The sequence below is a fragment of the Platalea leucorodia genome (assembly GCF_965183815.1).
Source record: "Platalea leucorodia genome assembly, chromosome: 2".
Classification (NCBI taxonomy): Eukaryota; Metazoa; Chordata; class Aves; order Pelecaniformes; family Threskiornithidae; genus Platalea; species Platalea leucorodia.
In genome coordinates this window covers 76,297,590-76,324,230 of record NC_138824.1, presented here as the reverse complement: position 1 = coordinate 76,324,230, position 26,641 = coordinate 76,297,590, and the positions used below count along the sequence as shown (strand labels likewise).

The window sequence follows — 26,641 nt, the reverse complement described above, 5'->3', positions numbered from 1 at the left end:
TTAAAATATTTTTGTTAAGGGGCAGCTAATAGTCATTGCCAATGGGATTTATTTCCGTAACCTTGTATGTCAAGCTTGCTTTTGGATGGGGAAAAATTTATTGTTTAGGGAGTTCACCTATATCATTGCCTGTTCGTGACATACTGCATCTTCCCACCTGTGTTTTCAGATGTATGAAATTAGCACACTATATTTAATGAAAATGGTGTTAAAATAAATATTGTACCTTAGATGATTTTATGCTTTTAAAAAAAAAAAATAAAAAAAAATAGGGAAGAACTGTACAGAAACAATGTCCAGCACAAAAATGCCATCTCGTATCAAAAAGTCTATCCTTACTGTTGCAAAATTAATTGTATTGTTATAATATATGCCAAAGCCTCTGAAACTTACTTCAGTGTTGACTGTAGCGACCCACTCACCCCTTGATTTCCATTTTCTTGTACAGTTTGTTTCTTGAGAGTCACTTTGAAAATCAAGGTTGTTTCATGAAAGGAATATATTTGTAGGTTGTTTGGGTGTACTCTTTCATAAATTCTCAAATGTTCTCATCCTGGTTCATCTTTGTCCATTTAAATAATTGTCAATTATGTACAACCTTCTATTTAAAGTCTTATTCGTTGGCTTGAATGTGTTTCTTGGGTATGATATTCAGAGGTATACTATTGGAGAGAGACTGGATCGCAGTTTGGAGACGGGAGGGAAAGAAAAGTGTGTATATAAAACTAAAAAGGGCAGTTGGCTTTTAACTGTGGAAACTTTGTAGAGTGGCTTTTCTTTCCTATTAAGAAGCTGTATAGTAAAAATAGAAAAAACGAATCTATCCATTGTGTTTTTCAGTCACATAGTAGGCTGAACTGAAGTTAGAAAACAGAGCAGAATTTTAATTGAGTTTAGACCTATGTTTCTGCATTGTAGAAGAAAAAACTGTGTAGTGGTCCATACAATCCTGAATAGCGTGAAAAATTACAGACCACAGTCCTTTTCTGCTAGAGTATTTAAGTGTTTACACTAGACATAACTGTTAAAATAACACTGGCATGTCTTCAGTAACATTAGGTATTAATACAAAGAATATTTTCAGTCTTCTATCAGTAATGTAATTCCTGGGCACTACAGAGATTTTCTTCTGAAATGTTTGCTTGATATTTGAGAATGGAATTTGGAGACTGGGATTTTGAAACTTAATATTTGTGTTAGTGCACTTGTTCCAGTTCCATATCAGATATAACCTTATTTGGATATTCTAGACTTACTTCCTCTTTCTCACATAATAGCTCTTTATGTGGAGAATATTATGATGTCCATTCTAATGCCAAATAACAGTGATTTCATCACCTTTCCTGGGACAGTGTTACACTATTTTTTTGTATGGTGTAGTATGAGAGAATTTGGAAAGGTAATGAACACGTGAAGTAAATTCTAGACACATAATGCATCTTTAGTCTGTTGTGTCTCAGGAATATCAGTTGATACAGCCTTATGAATATAAACAAAGCCTTCCCTTTGAGGAATACTTTGTTCCACTCATGAATTCTCCCTGTATTAACCTTTAACCAAAAATAAATCCATTTGCAGTGCTTGTTCCAGATTGAAATAGTGTTTTAGGAGAAGATTCTTATTGGCTTGTAGCTTGATTTTGTTCTGTAAAACTTGATTTACGGAAGACAGAATACAGGGTCTCAGTGTCCCAGCACACTGTTCATAGCTTATAGATGCAAAGAAATTATTTGAGTCTTTCAAGAAGGTATTCATTTTGCTATAGTTACAACACTAAGTCCTTTGTGCATATTATAATAAAATCTTTAGTACTCAGTACAACCCGTTCAAAACAAAGATCAAACTAAATAAAGTTTTCAGAAAAGTGCTTAGTTGCATCAGAAATCTTTTTTTCTGTTTTTGACTGCATAACAGCTCAAGTGTAAGGTAAACATAACGATAGTTTCAAGTACCTCCTAAGACTATTTTGTGCTGTATAAACTTGAATAGCATACGTGAATTTACAGATTACGTGGGTAAATGCAAGCTTGCAAATTGGATGTGGTTTGAGCTGTGATTATTTGTAAAAACTGCATCTCTTCTTTCCTGTGTGCAATCTCTGTTTGTTAACTATATCAGTATTTTTAAAAAATTGCTAGATGAATGAGCTGACTTTTTTAGTAGCACATTCATGGTATTGTGCCAGTAAGTTTTATTTGGGTGAGTGCTGAAGATTATAAAGTTGCATAGGTATCATGTGGCATAGTTTGTGAGACGTATGAAGAATTTAGTGAGTTGCTAACAATTCTTTTTTTAAACCTCACAAATGTATAGTTCCTTATACAAATTAGCATATTCTGTATCAATAATTTCCATGTCATGAAGTCCCACTTGCACTTAGACCATATAACTTCAAGGTTGGTTTCATCTATCTGAATGTAGACCTATGCAGTGTAAATGACTGTCAAACCTACACGTGTAGAATCACTTTATGTAAGTGCCATATATAATCAGCAGAAGGAAATAAGTCCTTCTGGGTTCATAAAGGATGTGTGAAACTGCTCAATTGAATATAGAAGTGCCCTTTTTTTCCCCTCTGTTGACTTGGAAAGGTTTCCACCTGGCTGGTCCAAAGGTAAGCTCTGTAATAAGTGAGGAAGTTCCAACTCAAGGTGTCTGGGGAGGCTGTTGGTTGTTTGCCTAAAAGATGGAGAAATTCTCTCTCAGCTTGTGTTAGGGGTACAAACAAGCTGGTCAGTTACTGCTTGTACATGGTTAGCCTGCAACTTTACTACTTCTGGTTTTTTGTATTGTGAAAAGACTTTTTATACGTTCCCACCATAAATTGCAACAGGCCAAGACCAATGGCAGCCTTTCAGGACATATATCCATTGTATCTTTCAATGTCCAACCATAAAGAGATGATATGGGGCTACATGGTCCTCTGTGGTAATCTTCTATATTTGAAAGAAGAAAGAACTCTAGTTTGTCATTTTTCGAAAATATCAGTCTTAAGGTTTGAGGGTATCATGTGAAGAACAAACTTCCTGATGCTTCAAGGCCTTTAACTACTACTCAGTGGATAGGCTTTGTCTTCAATGTGAATGTCCAGAGGTTTGGCTTTTTTTTTTTTTTTTTTTGTTATCCTGAGTTAGCTTTAGGTCAGTGAAATTTTAAAAATGAAAGTCAAAATTCTGAATGAAAAAAGGTTAAACTTAAAAAAACCTGGAAAAGTAGATATTGGCCACCACTGAACTTTAATTTCACTGCTAATTTGATAGAATTTGCTTTCTGAATATTAGTGTATCTGGATTTCAACCTGGCCTTTCTAGCTAAATCGCAATTTTGCTGGTATACATGTGCATAAATAAATAATGCAAGTGTGTTTCCAGACTAGGGCCTTCTGTGCCTAATTCTGTGGTAACATGCAAAATAGCAGGGAATAGGTGATCTTGAACAGTTTTCAATTAGTTGCCTATTTAGCTATTTCCTGAAACATACAAGAGAACTAAAATGTGCTGAGTGCATTTAAATTAAGTCAAAGTCTTTGATCTGTCTCCATCCAGGAGCTCTTCAACATAATTTACTCTTCAATCTTATACTTTAAAAGCATTGTAGAAATACCATATTAAGTAGTGAATAGGTAATCTGTTTTAAAAGTATTTTAAAATGCAGTCTTTGTGCACTATGTGAAATGTCCCCCTTGATTTGTTTCTCCTTTAGCACTACTTTAGATGAAGATGGAAGTGAAATGTAATTAAAAGGAATGTATTATAAGAGGTACCAGTCCCTCAAAGGCTTCTGTCCAGCACTGGTGAAGGAGGAAATCGTTCAAGTACAAACAATGTGGCTTTTATTACATTCATTCAGCAATAATAAACCTTTGTACTTTAACAAGATTTTTTTGTTTGCTTTTTAAAAGGACACAGTCAAGATTATGAGGCCTGATATTTTCTTTGCATTAATATGGGACTGAACTTGCATCAAGTAGTTCTTTCGGAGAAAACAAAGAAAAAAATCTGCAAGAGCTGAGTTTCAGGACAGACAAAAATATGCTGATTATGTCAGAATCCTAGAAGTGTGTAGAAGCACATATTTATGGGTTGAAAAAGAAAGTGGCTAATCAGGTGTTAAATACCTACTAAGTACCCCTATTTAGCCTCACATAGTTCAGAGGAGACTGCTGTTCAAGTTTCGACCCATGCTGCTGCATGTATCTCTGGTCTTTGTTAGACTCCGTGCAACTTTAACTTTTATGGAACAAAGCGGCTCTTTAAATCCTTTACGGATTATTGCATTTGTGTGTGTTTGTTTCTTAGTCATAAAAATGTTATTTTTATTTATTTTTCTTAGATGAGAACATGAGTTTTGGGCACAGCCATGTTTTGTAGTTGTTTGGCTGGTTCAACTTTATTTTAAGGTTTTCTGTTTCCTTTGGGTATAATTATAAGTTTTGTCCATACAGTAGTTTCGCAGCAACATATAGGACCTAGTATGTTAAACTGTGGCAATTGACAGAGCAAAAGCTGCTGGAACAATCTATTAAGTACCTGAACTATGGTGTTATCTTCTACAGAGGTGCTGTTTTAAACTTTTAGGACCTTAATGACTGTTTCCTTTAGTTGAAGTTACTTGAAAAGGTTTTAAGTCTGTCCTTGACTTTGTGACACAGCAAGTTTTTTTTGTTATTTTGTTTTGTGAAAAACGGAACTAAATGACACAGAACTGGGAGGAGCCGTTGACACTCTCGAGGGCAGAGAGGCCCTGCAGAGAGACTGGACAAATTAGAGAGCTGGGCAATCACCAACCATATGAAGTTTAACGAGGGCGAGTGCTGGATTTTGCACCTGGGACATGGCAACCCTGGATGTACATACAGACTGGGGAACGAGAGGCTGGAGAGCAGCCCTGTGGAGAGGGATCTGGGGGTTCTGGTCGATGGCAAGTTGAACATAAGCCAACGGTGTGTCCTGGCAGGCAGGACAACCAACTGTGTCCTGGGGTGCATCAAGCACTGTATGGCTGGCTGGTCGAGGGAGGTGATTGTCCTGCTCTACTCCGCGGTGTGGCCGCGGTGCGGCCTCATCTTGAGCACTGTGTGCAGTTTTGGGCCCCACAGTACGAAAAGGATACAAAGCTACTAGAGAGGGTCCAGAGGAGAGCCATGAAGATGGTGAAGGGTTTAGAGGGGAAGCCATATGAGGAGCGGCTGAAGTCACTTGGTCTGTTCAGCCTGGAGAAGAGGAGACTGAGGGGAGACCTCATCGCAGTCTACAGCTTCCTCACAAGGGGAAGAGGTGGGGCAGACACTGATCTCTTCTCCCTGGTGAGCAATGATAGGACCCGAGGGAACGGCAGGAAGATATGCCAGGGGAGGTTTTAGGTTGGACATTAGGAAAAGGTTCTTCACCCAGAGGGTAGTGGAGCACTGGAACAAGCTCCCCCTGGAGGCAGTCATGGCGCCAAGCCTGACAGCATTCAAGAAGCAATTGGACAATGCCCTCAGACATATGGTGTGAATTTTGGGGTTGTCCTGTGCAGGGACAGGAGTTGGACTCGATGATCCTTGTGGATCCCTTCCAACTCAGGACATTCTATGATTCTAAATATCTCCATGCTGAGTTTGAGTAAAGCAACTAGCCAAATCAGTTTTGTAAATGCTTCCTGTAAACAGGGAAACTGAAGGTGAAGATAGAAGTGCTGATAAATAATGAGAGAGAAAGCTTTACTGTCCTCTTGTATAAAGATTTGATTGTGGGAATTAAACTTAGCAACAGAGCTGTTTTTTTCCAATTTAGTATGTCCCTGCATAGGCTTTACTCACCATCTTTCTTCTTACCTTCATTGGGAGAGGAAAAAAGTCAATGGGGAAGTACTTCTAGCTCTTCACTAGAATAGAATAAGTGAAAAATGGTGTATTAATGATTTACCAGAATTGATTCTTCATGCACTACCAGAGATAAACTGCAATTTATTATTCTTCATAGAAAATTAGAGGTCAATCCCTTTTGGCTTAGACTGCTTATGGGACATCGAGTTCAAAATTTTGAATGTGGTACTAATCCCAACTCAAGAAGTAGGAGCTATGTATTCACAACAGCAGACTCAAAATTAAACAGTATCTGAAGAGAGACTGCATTGTTTTGCATTATAATATAAAATGTTTCTGTCACAGCTTTTTTTTTAATTTATTTTTTTTAAACCAATCAAAAGGAATCTTGCAGCCTACAATCTGGGATTTGATGATACCTAGAGCAATACTAGACTCATATTTTTGGTTTTCTTTCTCTTTGCCTTAGTCTGGTTACTTTGTGAGGCATTCATGTATTATTTTGTTTGTTGTAAGTGGAAGTGTAATTTAATTAAAAATAGTAACTTTTAGCCTAAATGTCCATCAATTTGGTTTAGGTTTCATTTTAAGGAAGCTATTTCATAGTGGTTTTAAACACGTAAAGAAAAAAATAATTAAAACAATTATAAAAGATTAACTTTGAGCACAAATTCCTTTAGAAACAATCCTGAATTACTCTAAACTTAATGGGAATGTTGAGCACTAGTTAATGAACAGGAGGTGGCTAGATGTTGAGTTTTGTATGTTTGGCTTTTGTTGTTTGAGAGACTTTTGGGGAGAGGAGGGGAAACACCACAAAAAAATCCTTCTCTTTAATATTTGCATTCCAAGAAGCTCTCGGTTAACATGCTTATTTTAATCTCTCCCTACTTGAAAGAAGCAATTCTGTGAATAGGATTTGAATGATGGTTTATAACTTTAAAAAGTCCAATGGTGGCCTATCTTGCTAGTATACTTTCTAATACACAGATTCTTTTCCAACTATTAAAAGGTGATGCTTTTTGATAATGCTTTAATTGCCTGAAATTCTTATCAGATGAAATATATAATTTAATGCTTTCTAGTGTTTTAACTTGGAATGTGTTGCTAGCCAGACAGGTACCCAATTCTTAGCTTAAACTGTACTTGTCTTTTAAAATGTGACAGACCAAGTTTTTTTAAAATCGGGTCGATACAGATTGATATGCTTCACTTTTAGGAGGGATTTGGTATAATTTAAAATACACTGTTTCAACAGGCCTCCTAAATTTAGTTCAGCAAAAGTAGTGTAGAGCTTAGTTTCTAGGTGAAAAAGGAGTACATCCTTAAAGGTTTCTATTTGAGCTGTTTTTATAAGATGCTTACATCTTTACAATTTTGCAGTTGAGGTCTCATGGGAAGAGTTACAAAAATACCATTGAAGAATCAAGTGGGGAAATACCAGATTTATGAGAATTGTTCTGAAAATTGTGGATGTTGAAGTTTTGTGAAGGGGCATGGACATGCATTTAAATTCAGTGTTCCAAGAGCTGTTTAGAAATGGAAATTATGAAGGGTTATCTTACCAGCAGCAGGCTGGTGACTTTCTGGTATCATTTATTTATTGGTCCCTGGTATTTCAAAATAAATAAATAAAGACGAGAGAGCGAGGAGAAACTTTGAAGGATTCTGCTTATTTTGTTTAAAGACACCCCAATAGTTACAGTATTTTTATAGACACCCAATAAGTTGTGAGCCAAAAAAAAAAAAAAATTATCTGGAATTAGAAAGGAACTCCCATCATGGGTGTTCTGTTGAATGGCACTTTTTGGAAATCAGGAATCTGTTTCTGAACTATGTGAAAAACAGGAAGCTTGACTGATGGGTATTGATTAGCCTGCTGATTCCCGTGTTCTTAATTCTTCAGGATTGCAATTCAGTAAGATTTAAATGAGTGGGTCAACAACAAGAGTTGTTGACACAATTCCTTGGTATTCTCTGGCATATCAAATCTTGTGCGAAGTTGAAAAGAGACTATACGAAATTCCAGGTTGTTAAATGTAGTTTTTGTGGTGTGTTATTATGAAGAACCTGAAAGTATGTCAGATCTTTGGAATCTGGAAGCAGCAAAGAGGTGGAAAATTTTTGCAGCGGCATGTTTGAGTCAAAAGCTAGTCTATACTTTGAACATGCATTGCTACTTTCTTTTCAGCTGAGCTGGGATAAAGAATTAATGATCCTGAGCTTTCAGTTGAAAAATGGGTTGACAAGGGATGAGCCTAGAATCCGAAACAGAAGTAAGAGAGAACCACTGGTATGCCACTGGCAATAAGTTTCTGGGACAGGTAGTCTGAAAAGTGATGATCTTGCCTGGAATGTAGTGGGCATATTTCTTGCTGTGTAGTATCTCACATTATTGCTAAGTAGAAAGACATATTCTCTATCCAAGGAGTTCCCGGTGTAAACTGAATCATAGCACAATGGGTGAATGAACAAAGTCATAGAAGCAAGCTGCTCTGGCAGAGCTGCACGTGGTGAACACTACACGAGGCATCTCTATTTTATATGCTTTTGAGCTCTTTTGATCAGGCTGCCTCCTCAGATATATGATCATTGAAGGATATACAAAAGCTTTGCAAAAAGTATTGTCTGACGTTTACTTCTTACATTCAGTAATATGAGATACGCAGTTCTAGGCAGAACAATAGGCAGCCTATAAAAACCTCCTCTAAATTTCTTTATTTCTCTGGTGTGTTTTTCAGGTTTAGATCAGAACCCTCTGGAGTAGTATAGAAGTACAGATGCAGCGGTCTAAGAGTTATGGTGATCAATCCACAGCTCGTTCATGGAGTAGTGTGAAGACACTGAATTTGGGAAGGTTGAGTGGTAGTCTGCAAGGCATTTTCAGTTGGCACTGGTCTATGGGTTTAAAAATAAAAAAAAAAGTGAACTTGGCTTCTGTGATGTCCAAAATCATTATCCTTTTCTATGTTGCTCTGTTCATGTGCCAACCACATCTTCTGTTGTAGAAGCCACAGTCGCTCCTGTCATGTGGTTTCCCCATATCTTTCTCTCAAGTGTTAATCTTCTCATTGCCAGTCTGTTTGGGCAGGCTGGTTTCCTTTGCTGTGCCACTTCTTCCCCTTCTTTGTCAAGAATTACTGACAACCCCCACTCCTCCTTTTAAGACGTACTTCTAGGCTGTTCAAGTTCCATCCTGAGATGAGACAGAGATTAAATGGCAGTCAAACTCAACGTTTAATAGTGAGTTTGTAATCTGATACAGTTCACCTAGTTTATTTCTAATATTCAACAGAATTCAGCCTGTCGTGCTTGGCTACCAACAAAGACTAATATGTGGCACAGTAGGAAACATTTCTTCTAACTGTAAGTAAAAGCAAATACATTTGATGCTTTTTGTAGGCATCTGTGGAAGTCAGGACCAACCCCGTTGGGACTCAGAAAGCAGCCCTCAGGGTTATGGATCTCACATGACCTACTTTATTCTTCATTAAAACAGATGGTATCTATCTGAGCAAGGCAGACTTGGTTTTAAGAAAGAGCTGGGGATTAGAAGGATGGGAAGCTGGAACAGCTGGGCCTAATTAATGAGAGCAAATAAGAGGCAAACTGAGCATTAGTCACCTACATCAATAGCAAAATAGTCACTACATGACTACTCACTCAGTTGGTTTAGCTGATCAAAAGTTGCAGGATTGGTTTTCCTAGCATCAAAAGTATCTAAAATTGCATCAGAAGTATTCCCACGTTCTTTATTCTTTTTACTAGGCTTCAAAGCGAGTAAAATCCTGGAAGCTGTGCGTGGTGTTTTGGCATGGTGTTAGGGAATCCAGCTTGTCTTGTAAGGCTGAGAATGCCCTTCTTGCATTTGATACCTAGGCCGAGCTGGTCCTCCGCAGTTTTTGGCCTCCTCCCTTTGTGCGTGTTTAACATGAGAAGGTTACCTAATTGAGAAGATTGCTGGCATTCCTTCAAGTTCTGCAACCACACTGAATTTGCAAAGGAATCCAAAAATTTTGTTTCTGTTGTAAACAGATTATACTGGATTAGTGGTTAGCATTTTTCATGCTTGTTCTGTTTGCCCATTTAGTCCTGAAAATCTTGAATTGCGTTGTTGCATGTTGCAGATAGCACAGGCACTCTTCACTTGCTTTTGTTACTGGTGGCTGGAAACCTTCATTTGCTATGTGTCTTAGCAGGGAGAAGGGGACTGTGCCAATAAACTACTATTACCTTCTAATAACAACTGTTTTCATGAGGTGTAATTTTCTGATGTAAGTGCATTTTTGCTCTAAAACCCTAGCATTGCATGCTATAATGGAGACAGGTGGGGATGCGCGTGCATGTGTGTGCATGTGTGTGTGTGTAGCCATTGCTCTTCCTTCAGCAGGATAGTACTTGGTGGGTCCCAGGACCTATCCAGAACAGTGCACAGTCCCTGAAGTTCTCTTGTTTTGAACTAAACATTAAATAAATGTCAGTAGAATATTGTGCAAATCTGTAAACACTGTACTTCCTTTAATTATTATGTGCAAGATGGACAAGTACAGAATATTTCTATTTTAAGGTAATCCTAGGGAATGTTTACTTATCTGTCACAGGGGGTCACATTTAGCTGGTTCATGCAGCTGAGCTCTGAGGTGAGCAGGGAGAAAAAAACTGAACAATTCTTTCAGGGGGATTAACAAAAACTGTTCCATGAGCTTAGTGTCTCTTTCCTGGAGGGCAGGAGGCAGTGGTGCTTTGATAGAAGACTGATAACTTTGCCTTTTGCTGCTTCCAAAAACCTTTCCTCAAATGTATGGAGCTGGGCCTCCATCTTACGCACTGCCACTTCGCTGCTTTGATTTTTTTAGTTTTCTTTCCATGAATGTGAGGGGCAGAATTTCCACCTAGTCACAACAATAAGACCTGTTTTTATAAAACAGCTAGATTTTTCTTGACTGTGCTAAACAACCATAATACCTTGTTGCAACCTCCCACATTGACGATCGTGTCCCATCCCATTCCTCCCTCCTCCTCTCCGATTTGCAAGGGAGACAATTTTAAAAATCTTTGCAGAAATGGCTAAAAGCATGAGCAGGAGATCCAGACCAAATGTTTGAAGTGAGATATTTGAATTGTAGTCATCTTTGTATGCAAACTTTATCTGGTTGTCTGAAGACTGGCTAAGCATTAAAAAGAAAAAAAAAAAAAGGCTGAACAATTAATCCTGTACGTTGCTGTGAAAAGCATAAATTAAACCCCATTTGCATACTCTTATACAACTGTTCTTAAGTTTCAGCAAGTTCCCCTTCTCCTCCTTGTTAAGGGCCCCACATGGTTTTTTTCCGTGGTTGAAAAAATTCATAGTACTCACCACGTTTGCTCTTTGCCTCTCTTTGCAGTGAGAGGAGTTTAACTGAACAGCTTAAATGGTGTAAGTAATTTCCAGAACATCCGCACCCCCCCTTTTTTTTTTAGGGCTTTAAGAGAGCATATTGTTTGTCAAAAGTGCTGGAAGCGTGGTGGTTGTGTGTCTGGGTACTGTCACTGCCAACTGATGTAGGCCTAATGGATTTTCTGAGAAGACTTGAATGGGAGAAAATTCATATTATGAGAAGAGATGTCTGAAAATGTCTTGGTCTGTATTGTCATCTTGATTTCCATAATTGCTTGAAACTGGGCTAAAGATCTTTGAAAAAAGACTGCCTGCAATCAGTTCAACAAAACTGGTTAGGGAGGTTGTATGTTCTAGCCTGTCTGTGTGGTCTTCTGATTTTCCCAGAGGCTCTCTAGATTAGGTGCTTGCCACTATTCTGGAATAGCCTGCCAGGCTTTGCTGCTGCTGGCAGAGACATTTTTAAAGAGGCCGTGTTTCTAAAGTTAGAACTATTGCTAAATAAGTCCCCGACAGGTCCTTCTTTGAAAATAGATGGAACTTGTGATTGCTATTATTACTATTAATACTATTGATATTTTTGAGCAGCACCATTTGTAAAGTTAGACCAACAGCATAATGAAAAATTAAAGCATTCTAAAATAAAAATTTCTAGGACAAGTAGAACAAGTCATGAAACATAAGATCACTAAAGCCCTAGGAACAATTAGGTATGTGTTCACTTATGACTTTCGTGTTGAATATGTCTATGGAAGCCCTTTGTTCATTCAAGTATTTAAATGCATATAAAACCAGCATTTACTTATGGGGTTGGTAATGTTAATTTCCCCAAGTCCACATTTAGAAGTCTTAAAAATGCAAAGTGATTTTTAGTTTCGGTGTGCAATATGAGTATAGTTATTCTTGACAGTGGTTTTCCAGATACTCAGAACTTAAATTTCAGCTCCTAATTTTGAAATAACCTAAGTTTATTGAATGTATAGACAAAAAATTAAGACGTAAATAATCAGTATTTTAAGTAGCTTGAACAGATGGCTCTACTTGGAAGCTTTTGGGCCTTTTTTTGTATGGGTTTTTTTACTGCAGAACCACATCCCCATGAAATTGAGGTTGTTTACAGGTATAGTCACGTAATGTGACTGCATTGTTAAAGGATTTAATTGCATGATAAATTTTCTAGGGTAACCTGGTGGCTCACTTCACTGTAACAGCAGGCTTTATCTGAGACCTATTTACAGTTTTCATGGTTAAAGAGCTCTAACTCAGGACAGGTGGGAATGTAAAACTGCTTTGATAGAATCTTTTGTGCTTGGACAACTGTAATCCTTGGTGGGTTTGCATAGTGAGAAGTTTTATCTCAAAAGCTGGTTTTGAAAGCTGTATTTGGTAATGGAGCTGCAAGTTTCATAAAACTGGATTGCTGAAGTTGTTGGTTTCTAGTTTGAAATATGAGTATTTTGTTTTGTTTTTAGTAAACATGGTGCTCTTAAACAATATTACAAGTGACTGGAAGGAATAACTGTTAAATAAAATGTAAATGTTTTAAGTGAGAATACACATACAGAACACAAACACTTTTTTATAAATTCTCAAGTTCTTGAACCTACTAGAAGCAACAACTCCCTTGTTTTTTCTCCCCTCCTCAAGTAATGCTGTTTTGGAAGTTCATCTTTTGGTCTCTCCTCCCACCCCACCTCTCTCAAAAATCTATTTCTTTTCACGTACATACTTACCTCCCTGACTACATGTCTTAGAAAATTGTCTTGTAGTATAGGTTGATCATAACTGGTCAGCACAATCTGAAATCAAGGGATGTAACAGTTAATAATACTGAAACAGCTCTATGGGCTGCCTTCCTAGAGTATGTGCAAAGAACGGGATGATTGTGAGCTTAAGTATAAGATTTTTATTCTTTTGGAAGGTGTTTTTCAACAAGAGAGTGACCTTTTACAAGTTAGGCAATTTGTTTGAATGCCAAGAATCCTTTATAGTGGCACATATTTCTGTCAGAGAATAGGATTAAAAATATCTGGTGTACTGTTCTAATGGAACCTACATGGCATTGTGTAATGAGCGAAAAAACAATGAGCAACCACCCAACGAGCTGAACTGTGTGTTCGTCTTCAACTGTGTAACACTGTGCTGCAATACAAATAGCAAGTGTGGCTAAACATGCTAGTTTTAACTTTCATTTCAAACTAAAAGAAATAGTCAGTTCAGTTATGTATAATTGTCTTGAGTGCAGTGCACTTAAAAGGAACTTTAATGACTACTGTATTGAATAGAGAAATGCATAATACATGATTTAAAAGACAATATGTTTTTATTTTCCTTTTATATTTTTAAGAGTGAATTGAAAAAGGAATACATTAACTACAAAAAAGAGTGCCTGAAATCTACTGTTTCCATGTAATATACTGATGCAGCACTATAAGGAGATTTTTTTATTATTATTATTTGTTTTTAGAAAGGTCAGCAACTTCTAAGTATTTTTCCCGTCACGCTCTTATCCTGCTGAATCACTTCACCTCTCTGCGCACATTTAAGGGAATAATCTCCTCACCTGAATAATTGCAGACAGCTGTTCTCAGTCACTGAACCTTGGTAGATGAATATTTTGAATATTTTTTTGTTGTCGTCATTATTTTTGTATATTCTGTACTCTTTGTGTTACGAGTTCCTACATTTTAAACCCTGATTGATTTTTAGCTACCTTGTTTTAATAAATAATGTATGGAAAGTTAAGGAGTTTTTTGTGTTGAGGATTTATTAAATCTATTACAATTGAACATTACATTCTTGGACAGTGATGATTTTTTTTTTTTCCTCTTATGCCATACACTGTGGGTATAATAAGCTGAATGCTACTTTTGAGTTTATCCCTCCCCTCCCCGCCCAGTCTAAATTAAAAACAGTCTCTGAAATTTAAGAGAGTGTTTCCCAGCCTTTCTTCTGCACTTGAAAACAGTTTTGCTTGTTCCATTCATATTGGTTACATTTGAATCTTATATATTGTGTACTTTTTATTTTTTTTTTTTTTATACTTCTCCCTTACCATTTCTCTTCTTTGCAAGAAATGCTTCCAGTATCTATCCAAAGAGTGGCAGTATCACAATACCATTATTTTTATTAAATCAGTATCACTAGAAGTTGAGAAATGCCAAGAAAAAAATTGTGTGAAAACAGGTAAAAAATGTAATACTGATATATTGATGAAGGAAAAAAAAAAAAAAAAAAGGAATTTAGTTCCTGTAGGTTTTAATTTAGTAAATTATCTTTGCTTTTTGTCTTTTTTACAATAAGTTGATGTTTCTCCTTTGACTTTTCAGGCACCGGTACCTTTGGGCGTGTTCATCTGGTGAAGGAAAAAATGGCCAAACGTTACTTTGCACTGAAAGTAATGAGCATTCCCGATGTCATTCGACTGAAGCAAGAGCAACATGTGCATAATGAGAAGTCAGTCTTGAAAGAGGTCAACCACCCGTTTTTGATCAGATTGTAAGTTGTTGTATTTTTTAATTCATTTAACTCACATATAAAGAGCAGTTAAAGTGTTCTGGAGTCTCATTGCAAGTTCTTATGTACTTAATCGACACCAAGCATTTAATTTCTATTATATAATCTAGACTAAAATAGACTTCAGACTAAAATATTTATTATAGAAGAATCAAGAATTTAAAATCAAGAGGCATAATTTAAACATTTAAGCAATAATTTATTATAAGCTTTACTGTGTCTCTTACACTGCAGTAGAGAAATTTTCTTAAGTGAGGGGAAAATACTAATGAAGAAATGTTAGGATTGGCTCATCAAAATGACTTCTAGAATGATTCTTGATGTTAGAATGGCGAGAAAAGAAGTATTTCTACGTATATATTTCCTGTAGATATCTAGATAAAGATATAGATTTAAGTGTCTGCTTTTTAAAACTTTTGTGAACTTTACTTTTGCAAACTTTATTTTTAAAGAGTTTAAATGACTGCAGCACTTCTTGGGCTTTGTTATTCCCATATTTGAGGTTAAGTGATGGAACCTATTGAGAAATATGATTTAAACAGAGTTCATGAAGAATACTCTTTTTAGTGGAATTGTGATGATTCTACCAATCCATTTATTGAGGAGAGAAGGTGTCGTGCTTTTCTGTTCACAGTACCACAGTGCCTTTTGTGTTTCTGAGTCCATATTTATTAATGAGATAACTAAACCTCTGGGTAATTGCATGGTTAATTTCCATTTATATTTTCTCATGCAATGGATACAGGGCCATTGACCAAGATTTGTTTTGCATTTACCTGCCTTAATCAGTTTTACATAAAATTAGACAAAATTAGCCTTAGTTAATCTCTAGCTGCAGGAGTGCTGCCTGCCCCTGTGGCTAAGAAAGTATCAGAGGGAAAAGAGGCAAAAGCATGGTAGTCATCCGAAAGACGGAAATAGTGCCGCAGAAGGAGGCTTTTTCCCTGGTGTGCTGTTGCTTTTTGCAGCATCATGATGCTATTAGTTTCCAGCCAGCGTTTAGATATCCTGCGTGTGGTGTGGTATCAGTAAGATGAGTTCTAGAGTATGTGGAGTTTGAGATGCATGTGGGAAAGCAAGATGGAGAGGCTGAGTACATCTGGTTAGACTGGTTAAAATATGAACGGAACAGAGGGAACATACATACATTCTTTAAAAAACCAAAACCAAAAAAACCCCTACCAAAACCAACTGACCAAACAAAAAAAAAAAAAAAACCTTAGTACATCTGTGCATCTAGAACAGTGCAGCAAATGTGGGAATAGAGAAACTCGGGTGAGAAGTCAGAGGAAGGGATGTGAGGGTTTGTGTCCATACAGAAGTGATCAAAAATCCAAACTGCGAAGTTTTCTTGGATTTCATTCATACCTTATTTCCAAAATGTCAGATTTGAAACTTGCCAAAGGAAGGACACAATTCAAATGGAAGTTCACTTGTGTGCAAGGCAAACATTCTTCATGTCTTCTAGCTCTCTGCCTTTTCTGTTGACGTGTTGAATGAGATGCTGCATTAGCTATGCTCATGCAGTTGTCCATGTGCTGCCTTTGTCCCTTGGCAAAGGAGGCTCAAAGCAACCTAGCTGAAATGAGGTAGTTAAATTTTAAGTCATGTTAATATTTGTGTGCTTTAGGTTGCACAAGCATTTATGTACGGTTATCAAAGGGGAAAAATTTTTCTATATAGTTCTGCTCCAGTGCCTTTGTACTGTGTTAACTACATGGTCTGTTTTTTATATTTTCAATTAGCATCACTGCCTTAAATGTGGATAGTATCTTCCTCTGGTTGCAAAACAAAGAATGTGTGCCAGTGCAGCATAATATGGTATTTTTTAGCACTTTATGTTGGAAAATTTTAAAGTAATGCTGTACGTAATTTATTTCTGGTGTTCATCCTTCCTATGTAATCCTATATGTAAAGACTTTTATATATTTTTTTTCTTGTTACTTTTAAGAAATGCTCTGCCTGTGTGTAGGGATGTCCTGAATCAGTTTTTCTGTAGATGCTGAAGTTATTTATCTACTTATTTTTTAAACTGTTTTTTGGAAATACTTGTTTGGTGCTCTTGCAACAACTGGTCACTGGAGACTCCTAGGCAATCTTTACTGACATTTTTGAGTGACATGTCATAACTCTGTGGGTGCAGCAGTTCATATTGTGCTGTAATTTTGACATGTATCTTCGATTTTTTTCAAGAGAACAAGGATTAATAAAAATCAACCATGTCTTATAGTCTTATAAGCTAAATAGGTTATTTGTCTGTAAGAGTTCACAATGGCATCCAAAATTTACGTAGTGAAGCTGAATTTTAAAATTACCGGACACCATGCATATTATTTTAATCACAGCTTCTGCAATATTTCCCTTTTGTGTATTAAAATACCATTTTAAGCAATCTGTATTGCAAATATTAAAGTTCTTTTTTTTTCATTACTTTTCATGTATACCAAATAACGTATCCATTTTTCTGTGGATAGACAATCCTTCAAGAGTCAGTTCTTGAAGAAATTAATTCCAGTAAAAAATACTGTGTTTTAATGGTCTAGGTATTCCATTTTTTTCTCTGTATTCATTGTCAGGTTTTGTTCTTCCTCTCCCCTGTATGTGTTTCTTTAAATATGTGGTTTGCTTCATTTTTGCCCATTCCTGTTCCTCTTTCTTTGTTTACTGTAGGTGCAACTTTGCCTAACTCCTTAAAATACATCTCAAGAGTGTTTTTACATAGTCAGTAAAGATACTACGAACATCATCAATAGCCAATTAATGATGTCAATGACTTTGTGATAGGGAAGTAGTGTCATAAAAGCAAAAGGCAAGCCCTGGGCTCTGCTTTCTTCATCACTTTGAAGGAACGGAGGAGCTGTTGCTGATGTCTGATAGTGTGTCTTATTTTCTTGGTTGCCCTCAGTGCCAGTATCAAGAAATAAAATCTTACTGAGCAAAAGTCACTCATCAGTTTGGGAGTTCACTTTGCTCTGCTTATCTTTCTTGAGACTCTCTGCCTTGATTAGGAACCAGCTAATGAAGGGGGAGCGAGGGGGGGGGGGGAGAAAAAGATACTTGATCTTTCATTCTTGTGATACTGAAGAAGTAGTTACTAGAAGCTAAAGTAACTTCCATTCTTGTATCATTAAAGTTAGGTAGGGGTACAGGGTTCTTTATCTGTTATCATAGTAATAGGGACAGCTGTTTGTTTTAAAACAGTAGAATATTCTTCAAGACATGACCAGATACTTATTTTCTTCTTAACTGTTGAGTTACACCTGGGTGTGTGGTATATGAGTTCCTTAATGTGGGTAGAAAGGAAAACAGCTTAGTTTTGGGGAATGTGGAAGAGAAGATTCCTGTATTTTGTAATGAAGCATTTGAAAGCCATGTGGAATGATTTTTTTTCTTCCTTAGGTGTTCTTTACTGCACTCTAGTAATGAATGTACCACAATAATAGTTCTTAAATTAAAGGCAACAGTCTGAGGAATGGAAGGTACTTATCATTAGGTTAATTCTGAGGTACAGAAATTAATCTTGTTTTGCTGGCATTTTTGCTTTTCTATTGCTTTTGTTAAAGATACCGTAGAAGAGCAAGCATTGTGATCTGATGCTATCAAGTAACAAGTCACTTCAGTTGGGGTTGTGTATTTCCGGGGAGGATGGGATAGGAGAGGGGAAGGAGAACTCTCTGGTGTCCTGTTTTTGAACATATTGTCCTAAACCTCTTTACAAAAGCAGATTCTGCTCACCTCCCATCACTTTGGCAATATCCAATTAAATAAAATGCAAGGTGTGTAACAATTGTCTGGTCTTGGCAGACTGGCAGTAAACTAAGTCAATTATTGAGTGCTTAGCAGAGACCAGTTTTGTACAATGCAGTGGAGTCTATCAATTAGAGTTTGTTCCTTAGTCTGTGCTGTGCGCATCCTGAACTATCTGGTTTTACTTTCCAGGTTAAGTAAGTCAGCTACTTGAACGTCTGTTACGTAATCCTGCTAGATTCTCAGGTTTTTAATATTTGCAGAATAGGAACCGTGAATTAATTATGTACATAGTTGGGGCAACAGAGATTATTTTACAGAAGTTTACTTCTCAAGCAAATCAGAGAGATAATTTGTTTATTCAATAAATAATATTTTTATTACAGATTTTGGACCAACCATGATGAACGTTTTTTATACATGTTAATGGAATATGTGCCAGGAGGAGAACTTTTTAGTTACCTGCGCAACATGGGGCGTTTCAACAACAGCACAGGACTGTTTTACTCAACAGAAATTATTTGTGCAATAGAATACCTGCACTCCAAAGAAATAGTTTACAGAGACTTAAAACCTGAAAATATATTACTAGACAAAGAAGGACATATCAAGCTTACTGATTTTGGATTTGCTAAAAAGCTGGTGGATAGGTAAGTGGGTTTTTGTTATGGTTTAACATGCAAAATGTAATGAGAGTTGGAAGAAAAAAAGTTTGATTTCAGAGCTCAGTGTTTCACCTAATATTCCATGTTGTTCACACATGTCAAATCCCTTAATATGAAGGAAATTATCATCTTAAAATGGCTGTATGGAAGCCAATATTACACCTTAGGTATAACTAGGAGCAATATCACAGATAAGCTACCATAGAAAAATATTCTATATGAGCAGGTTTGTAGATTTAAGTTGTCAGCAGTCATCTCGTAAAAAGGGAGTTCAATGAAGTAAAATGAGCAAATATTAAGATGTGCACGTCAATACATTAAATGGGACATTAATCTTCCATACAAGTTGAATTGCTAAATGTTTTGTACCCGCTGTTTCCTTCTGCTTTCCTTTAGAGAGATTTTTTGAAATGTGGGAATAACATTTTAAAACTGGATACTGGGTTTTCACTAGCCTGTTGCTAAAATGAAACTGAAAAAATCTAGACAGAAACAGTAAGGCCAGCTTCAGCAGAAGTATTTATTTAACTGTAACTTCTACAATACTGTCAGCCTTGTGTCTGTTTTACTAGCGTATGTAAGCTTTTTGATAACGCAGAATTTTTTTCCCCAGTGATTCCTCTGTTCTCTCTGTTTGAACTACCCTTCCAAGATTATAATATATGTTCTTAAAAGGAAGGAAGAGCTGTCATCAGGATTGAAAATAAGGGAGGAAAAAACTAGCCTGTCATATCAGAAAAGCAGTGTTAAAAGGTTTGGTATTATGCCCTAGGGCCACCCCTTGAGGGAAACCATATCTGATTGTTCTAGTTGAGGCAGCCTAGTAAGCAAGTTAGGCTTACATAGGCGCTCATCCTCTTCACTCATCTGTTTTACCTGTTTAATGTTGCTTTTGCAACAGGTTGGGGGGGGAGGGAGAAGGAGGGGGGCAGTGGGGGCAGAATTCTACAAGATCAATTTGAAATGATGGTGGATCTGAGGGATCTACTTCTAAAGGATCTCTTACGAAGTACAAGTCAGATGGGACAGATCAAGTCGTGTTACAGAGGTCATAAAGGTTGCTTCCATGTGGGTTACATGCTCCCAGTGCTGGGCCATCTTGGTACAAAAGAATGGTAGGCAACGAATAAGTACACTGGTTCTATTCACCCTTAAGGTCTAAAAGTCTGTTTTAAAAACAGTGTATTAATATCAGTATGTTTGATTGAATTCAGTTTCCACTGGGCAAGCAGATAAGTCTACAGATGTTGGCTTTTTTTTTTTTTTAAATATTTTGTTTTTAAATCAAAATACCTTTTTGCAGGAAGAGGTAATGCTATTTCCATGTAAAAAAGTAGGATGATCTCTTATAAAGACGTTTTCATACAAATTTTTACAACATCTTTTTTACATGTAGATACTGCCACTTAGTGGTTATTCTTAATTTGGATTTTTGTGGGTTTCAGGCACAACAGAAGTAACCCTTGATTAAATAAGGTGATAATTCACATCAAAGTATATTTTTCAATCTGAAGAAGAATCTATAAGAGTAAATTTGTTCAAATATGTTGCGGGACATCAAACAAGTTATCACTACTTTTTTAGTTGCGTTTTCTGTGTCCTGTCTTGCTGGGGATGGGGAGAGGTATGGGGGGGGGGGTGTCAAGTTGATCAGTTTGTGTTGAACTGAACCATAGAACACTATAGTAGTTCTATATTAGTACCTGCCTTACCTATAAATGTACAACAGGTAATATAAAATGCAGAACACAAAGTTGGAAGGAGCGAGGACTTTATCAGTTAGAGCATGGTAGTTAGCTATGCAAGTCTGATTCCCCCTGCCCCCACCCCACTATATAGTGTTCACCCTACTATTTCCACAATGCTGTTTTTGTCACTAAAAATACACAGTTGCCAGCAATTTATCCACTAATGCACTCCAGTAGGTTATTTTGTTTCATAGACTATTTGACCTAAAGTATAGCATAGTATAGGAGATGTTTTGTCATTTTTATGCATGGCAAACATCTATACATGTGAACCTTACATGTACGTATGTGTATCTATGTATACATATATATAGTGCATATGAATTGTGAAAATAAAATACCAAGTATATATGTTTTTCAAACAGCTGTGAGGAAGCATGCCTCTTAGGACCAACAAACCTTTTCCTAGAGAAACATGATGTAAAATAAAACATGGTCTGCAGAAGACCTTCAATACGAGTACACATTTCTTGATACATATTATTTCCTATGAATGATTCTGTAGTTGCTTAACTGACATTTTTCTGTAAGCATTTTCCTTTCTTCCCACTATCGTGTGTGAAAGGGTGAAGTGTTCACCATGTCTGTCTACAATTAAGCTGCTCTTTAGAGGGAGTGGCTGGCTTGTAGCTCGCGTTCCCACTGTGGGAAGCAGCCTGCACATTTACCTTCTTATTAGTAAATTTTTCTGAAGGGCTAGACTCTTAATGTTTTTTGTAGAGAAAGAGGAAAAGGAGGAGGTTTTCTTGTCTCCTTCTGTTCCTTATTGATATGTCCTTCTGTTTATCCTTGTTCTTCCATTTTTGGTCATAGTGTACTTTTAAAAATTCTAAATTTTTCTCCGAAACAGTGTGTCTTTGCCTCAGCTGCTGTTTATTTCTTCTCTTTTCCACCTTGGTGTTCCTTAACTGAAGACTCAATAACGTTTTCAGTTTCTTGTAAGTACACTCACATAAAATAGATGTGCCACTACTTTAAAAAAGGGGCAGTGTCAAGAAAAAAGGAGGGGCAGGGGGACTGGGATAAATTATTGTTACCTGAAGGATGTAGAAAAGATTTGCTTTGAACTTTATAGCCATTACATTTTTAGACCCTTCTTTTTCTAGAAAGTATATACCACTTTTCAGGTGTAATATATCCATTAAATATGTTTCTGATCTTTCCTATTGGGTTTTTGTTGTTGTTTTTTGTTTTGTTTTGTTTTGTTTTTCCCCCTCTTGTGTTCTTTCAGAGAAACTGAAAACAAAAGTTCATTAGAATTTTATATTTTTTATGCACAGATTTCACTCAGTTTTATGAAAGTTTTAAGTAAACTTTTTTTTGAGGAACGTTATTCACTGTTAATTTTAGTTTGCTCAGTTTAAATTCCTATTAAAAAAAAAAATTGATCTTAAAGATTTTGGGGATACTGCTGCACTGTTGCTTAAAATGGATGTACCTAATGACTATTCTGCAGAGTGGACTTGAAGAGAAGGAAGAAAACATAACAAGATGTAGCAAATCTTGTTTGTAAAGTGTATTGTGTGTCACTGTAGAAGCAAGAATGTCTTGCAGAACAAACTTTTGTGGGCTGTAAACAAAGCAATCTCCATTGAGTATAATTATGGAGAAACTTCCAGAAGAGAACACCAAAAAGGGCATTGTTGTTAATCTGTGGCTCGTATGCTAGAAGCTTGTGAGGGACTACAGAGGTGGATGCTGAATAGCATAGAACGCTAAAATATGTTAACCATCGAGACTTAACTTCTTCAAATAATACTGTTAACAAGTCCTGTAGATATTATTTTATAGCGTATCTCTGTGACCAGAGCAGATTCTTTGTTTCGTTTTTATGTTTTAAAATTACACGTTCAACCTTATCGACTATTGCTTACCTGTATTTCAGCGTTCATCTTGAAAACCCAGAGCAGTGGAATTTTTGTAGCAGTTTGAAGGAAACAGTCTATTCTTGTTTTTCTGCTTTATAATTTATCTTCAAAAGGATAATCTGGAGTTTCAGATGAATATGCAACAGTCATGAAATAGTGATGATAAAGAAAAATACTTAAGACCATTTGAACATTTTATAGAATTTACTTGATGTGTTTTCCAAATATTAAATAGTTTCATGACCAATAAAAGCGGAAATACAAGGCATGATCATATGGCACAAATATACAGCTTGACAAAGAATTTGAGCTTCCTCCGAGTTTTTCTGTGGTTAGTAAACATAAATTTCTTGATTGAAATTAAGAGAAGTAGATGACCTGCTGGTGGTAACAAATTTTATTTCCTAGTGCAACTAAGGGACTTCAAGTTATGTTGGCCTCTCCTTAATTTGTGGTTTTCCTTTTACTTGAATAAAAAAGATCTTGTTACTAATCTGAAAGGTAATCAAGGGTCATTTTCATTACATTGTCAACAGCAAATTATGTGGGTCCTGGAAGTCATGGTCAAGTGTTAAGCTGATTTTTTTGTATCCTAAATGACCTTGATAAGGGATGAAAACCACCAAAGTCTGCATCTTTGCTGAATTTGTGCATTCCTGGTGTTGGCAATTTTGGGGGAGGAAAGGATGACCACTGTGGGACGTTGTCCTGCAAACTATCTGGCTTGTCTATTAAAAAGAATGCGCTTGCCATGTCTGCTTTATTTGTACAGCCTTTCTTCCCAAATACAGTAAAACTGGTAGCTGCTTCATTTGCAGAGCTGATTAAATCAGTATGAGTAAGAATTCATACTATGGATTGTAATATGGCTTTTTAAATTTGGGGGAGGGGGGATTATTTTGTTTTAAAAGACAGCAAAGCTTTGTTGTTCTTTTTTATTTACCTAGTCCTGATCTAGGCAACTGCTAGATGGCAGTAGTGTGTAAAGCAGTGGTGTACATAAGAATTTTCCTGTGTGTGCTTGATTTGAAAAATGAGAGTTTATATTTTCTAGCAATAAAAATTATGCCATCCTTTTATGATAAAAATTAAAGATGTATTCTTTACACTAATGAACGTAGTTTCAAGAACTGTAGAGCACTTGGATGCATAGTGTGTCTAACAATCTGACAGTTTAGCTGGAGTAAATTAGCTTTTGTCATATTAAAATCAGGCCTAAAGAAATTCACTTCTGGGTATCATAAATCTTCATTTAAAGTCTTGACTGACCGTACAGCTCCTCTTCCTTGATCTTAAGTATTTTTATGAATCAAGGATAAGGCCTAAAAAAAACAAAAAAAAAACCAAAACAAAACCAAAACAAAAAAAAAAAAAAAAAACAAAACAAAAAAAAAATAAGGGGGGGGAACACCCAAAAGCTCTGTTTAAAATAATTCTGCAATCTCAGAAGATTGTATTATTTAATCTTTAAAAAAAGTAAATTTTACGTACCATACATGCATCTTGAATATCCATTTATGGTTTGGAAAAAGAAGCTTTGTTAAGTTTAGCGGAACAGTGGTAGGACAAACTGTAGAAGTTGAAAGAGGTATGTATTACTTCTAAAAGTGATTGCTATTCATCTTAATGCATTTGTTCAGGACCATGTTACCAGTTTGATTCACGCCTTGGAGAAGATTCTTCCTGCACTCACAAATAAAAGAATTAGAGTTTCTTCTGCTGCAAGTTAGAAATTGTGTGCAGTGACCATTAATTTTGTGACTATTTTCTGTGTCATTCCGTACTAGAACTCTTCTTAAAATGCAATATGCCTTTTTTTTTTTCTTATTGTCTGCTGTTATTTCATCATCTCTTAAATTGATGAGCACTTTTTCAAAGTTTCCTCTGCTGACTTGCTATCAGGGAAGTGTAATTTCTTCAGAATGAAAGCACGCTTTTTTTCTCTAGCATGTATTTAAAACATAAGTCAAGGTAGTGAAGCTAAGCAAATTCTGCATGGGTATTTTTACAAAGCAGATTTCACATTTCTGAAAGAAATCGTTTCAGAATATTCTGTGTTTCAAATTGTAATTTGGTCTTTGTAAACCTTAGCTTCAGTTTATTTCATGAATTTATAGAACTTGAAATAGACATTTCAGTTAGGTAGCAATATAACACTTTTATATCCTGAGCTTATATTAAGAAAGATATGACTAAAATGACATTAAAATATATCAAAAACAGTATTACTTACATATCTCACACTTGCTTAACTACACCTTGTAAATATTTTAAATAATAAAAACCACAAAAAATTTTCCTTTTAATGGGTATTGTGGGAGTGATGACCGGTTACATTTCAATACTATTTGAAAAACATTACTTAGATTGTAAAAGGAATCTTACTTATATCTGCAGCTATTTACTGATTTAAACTACAACTTTTTTATCTCCCCCTCTTCCCTTTGTTTTTTCAAAAAAAAAAAAAAATTTTTACTTTTGCTGGAAAGTGGCAGTAAGCTTGCCTTTTGCTGGGCCTGTCAGTAGTCCATGAACTCCCAGGGTCTGCAGCTTACAGGATGAAAACCACTGTTAATTTCAAAGCATCGTATAACCTAATGGACAGGGTACCACACCAGCAGTCGGGAAACTCAGGGCACAGATGTTTCCTGCAGCCAAGAAGTTTCTTAATTTCCATGTATCTCTGTTATGGGAGGATTGGAGAGCATCATCAAAGCGTCTTTTTAGATCTTGTAGAAGTCTTTCTTTTTTCTCTTGTTCCTATATACAATAAATACATAGGCATATATTGGGTACTTCCTATTTGTGTGTTTGGTTTTTTTGTGTTACAGTTATTCCAGTTTCACTTCAGTCTAGTTTTATTGTTTGTGTGTGTTTGTTCCCCACCCCCATTCTTTTCCTCCCAGGACATGGACGCTCTGTGGCACCCCGGAGTACCTTGCACCAGAAGTTATACAAAGCAAAGGCCATGGAAGAGCTGTGGATTGGTGGGCCCTGGGAATTCTTATATTTGAGATGTTGTCAGGGTAAGTGATAATGATTACTCTATCACAGCAATATTTTATATATATATATATATATATATATATATATATATATATATACAGGATTCTTTACTAGTTCTGTTTACGATATTTGGAAGAGCAAATTTGGGCTAAATTTATTATTGATATACCAGTTTCATTTCTGCCTCTGAAGAAAGGAATTGGGAAGCTGTACAAAAGAAGATACTTCACTGTTGTTACTGGAATTTTTTTAGTTTTTTGAGTTTGTTGGTTTTGTTTGGGGTTTTGTTGTTGTGGTTTTGTTTGTTTGTTTGGTGGTTGGTTTGTTTGTTTTTTGTTTTTTTTTTCATTTAAGGCTTTTTTAACAGTTGCTCTTTTCCGTCTCCATTTTGGAAATTCAGATTTTGTTGAATTTTAGATTTTTATACATAAAATCGTTTATATTTAAAGAGTGAAGAAGAGGACTACCAGTTTTCTTTGAAACTTCTGTAATTTCTAGCATAGTGAAATAATATTTGCAGTGGGAGCTATAGTCTGTAAAAATGCATAGTGTCAAGTAGGAAGACTTTTATTAGTACAGCTTGTATTACTACTGAGCACTGATTTTCTTTAAACCAAAGAAAAAAGAACAGGGAAAAGCTTAAAAGGTCTATTTGGAAATCAGTTTGCTCAAACACTACTTCTGATGTTTTAGTATTTGCTTGATAAGCAGTGTTTCCAAAAGATACAAATTAAAACTGGAGAGAGACTTTCTGCCATTAATATAACTGTCTTAATTTGCTCTGATTTAAAAAAAAAAATACTGTTTTCAGTAAAATAAATGACTGATTTAGGGACAATGTGAAATTCTGCTTGTGTACTGAACAAGGCATCCGTATGTTTTTCCTTGTTTTTTTGTTTTGG

General features: G+C 36.1%; 1 protein-coding gene across 1 annotated transcript in view; it reads left to right on the top strand.

Moving 5' to 3' along the window:
- PRKX (protein kinase cAMP-dependent X-linked catalytic subunit) overlaps positions 1-26,641 on the top strand; it is a 59,896-nt gene that overhangs the window by 15,865 nt on the left and 17,390 nt on the right. The window contains exons 2-4 of the mRNA XM_082333010.1: positions 14,519-14,687; positions 18,839-19,102; positions 25,640-25,759. Coding sequence (XP_082189136.1) covers positions 14,519-14,687; positions 18,839-19,102; positions 25,640-25,759 — 553 coding nt within the window. The remainder of the gene's footprint in view (positions 1-14,518; positions 14,688-18,838; positions 19,103-25,639; positions 25,760-26,641) is intronic.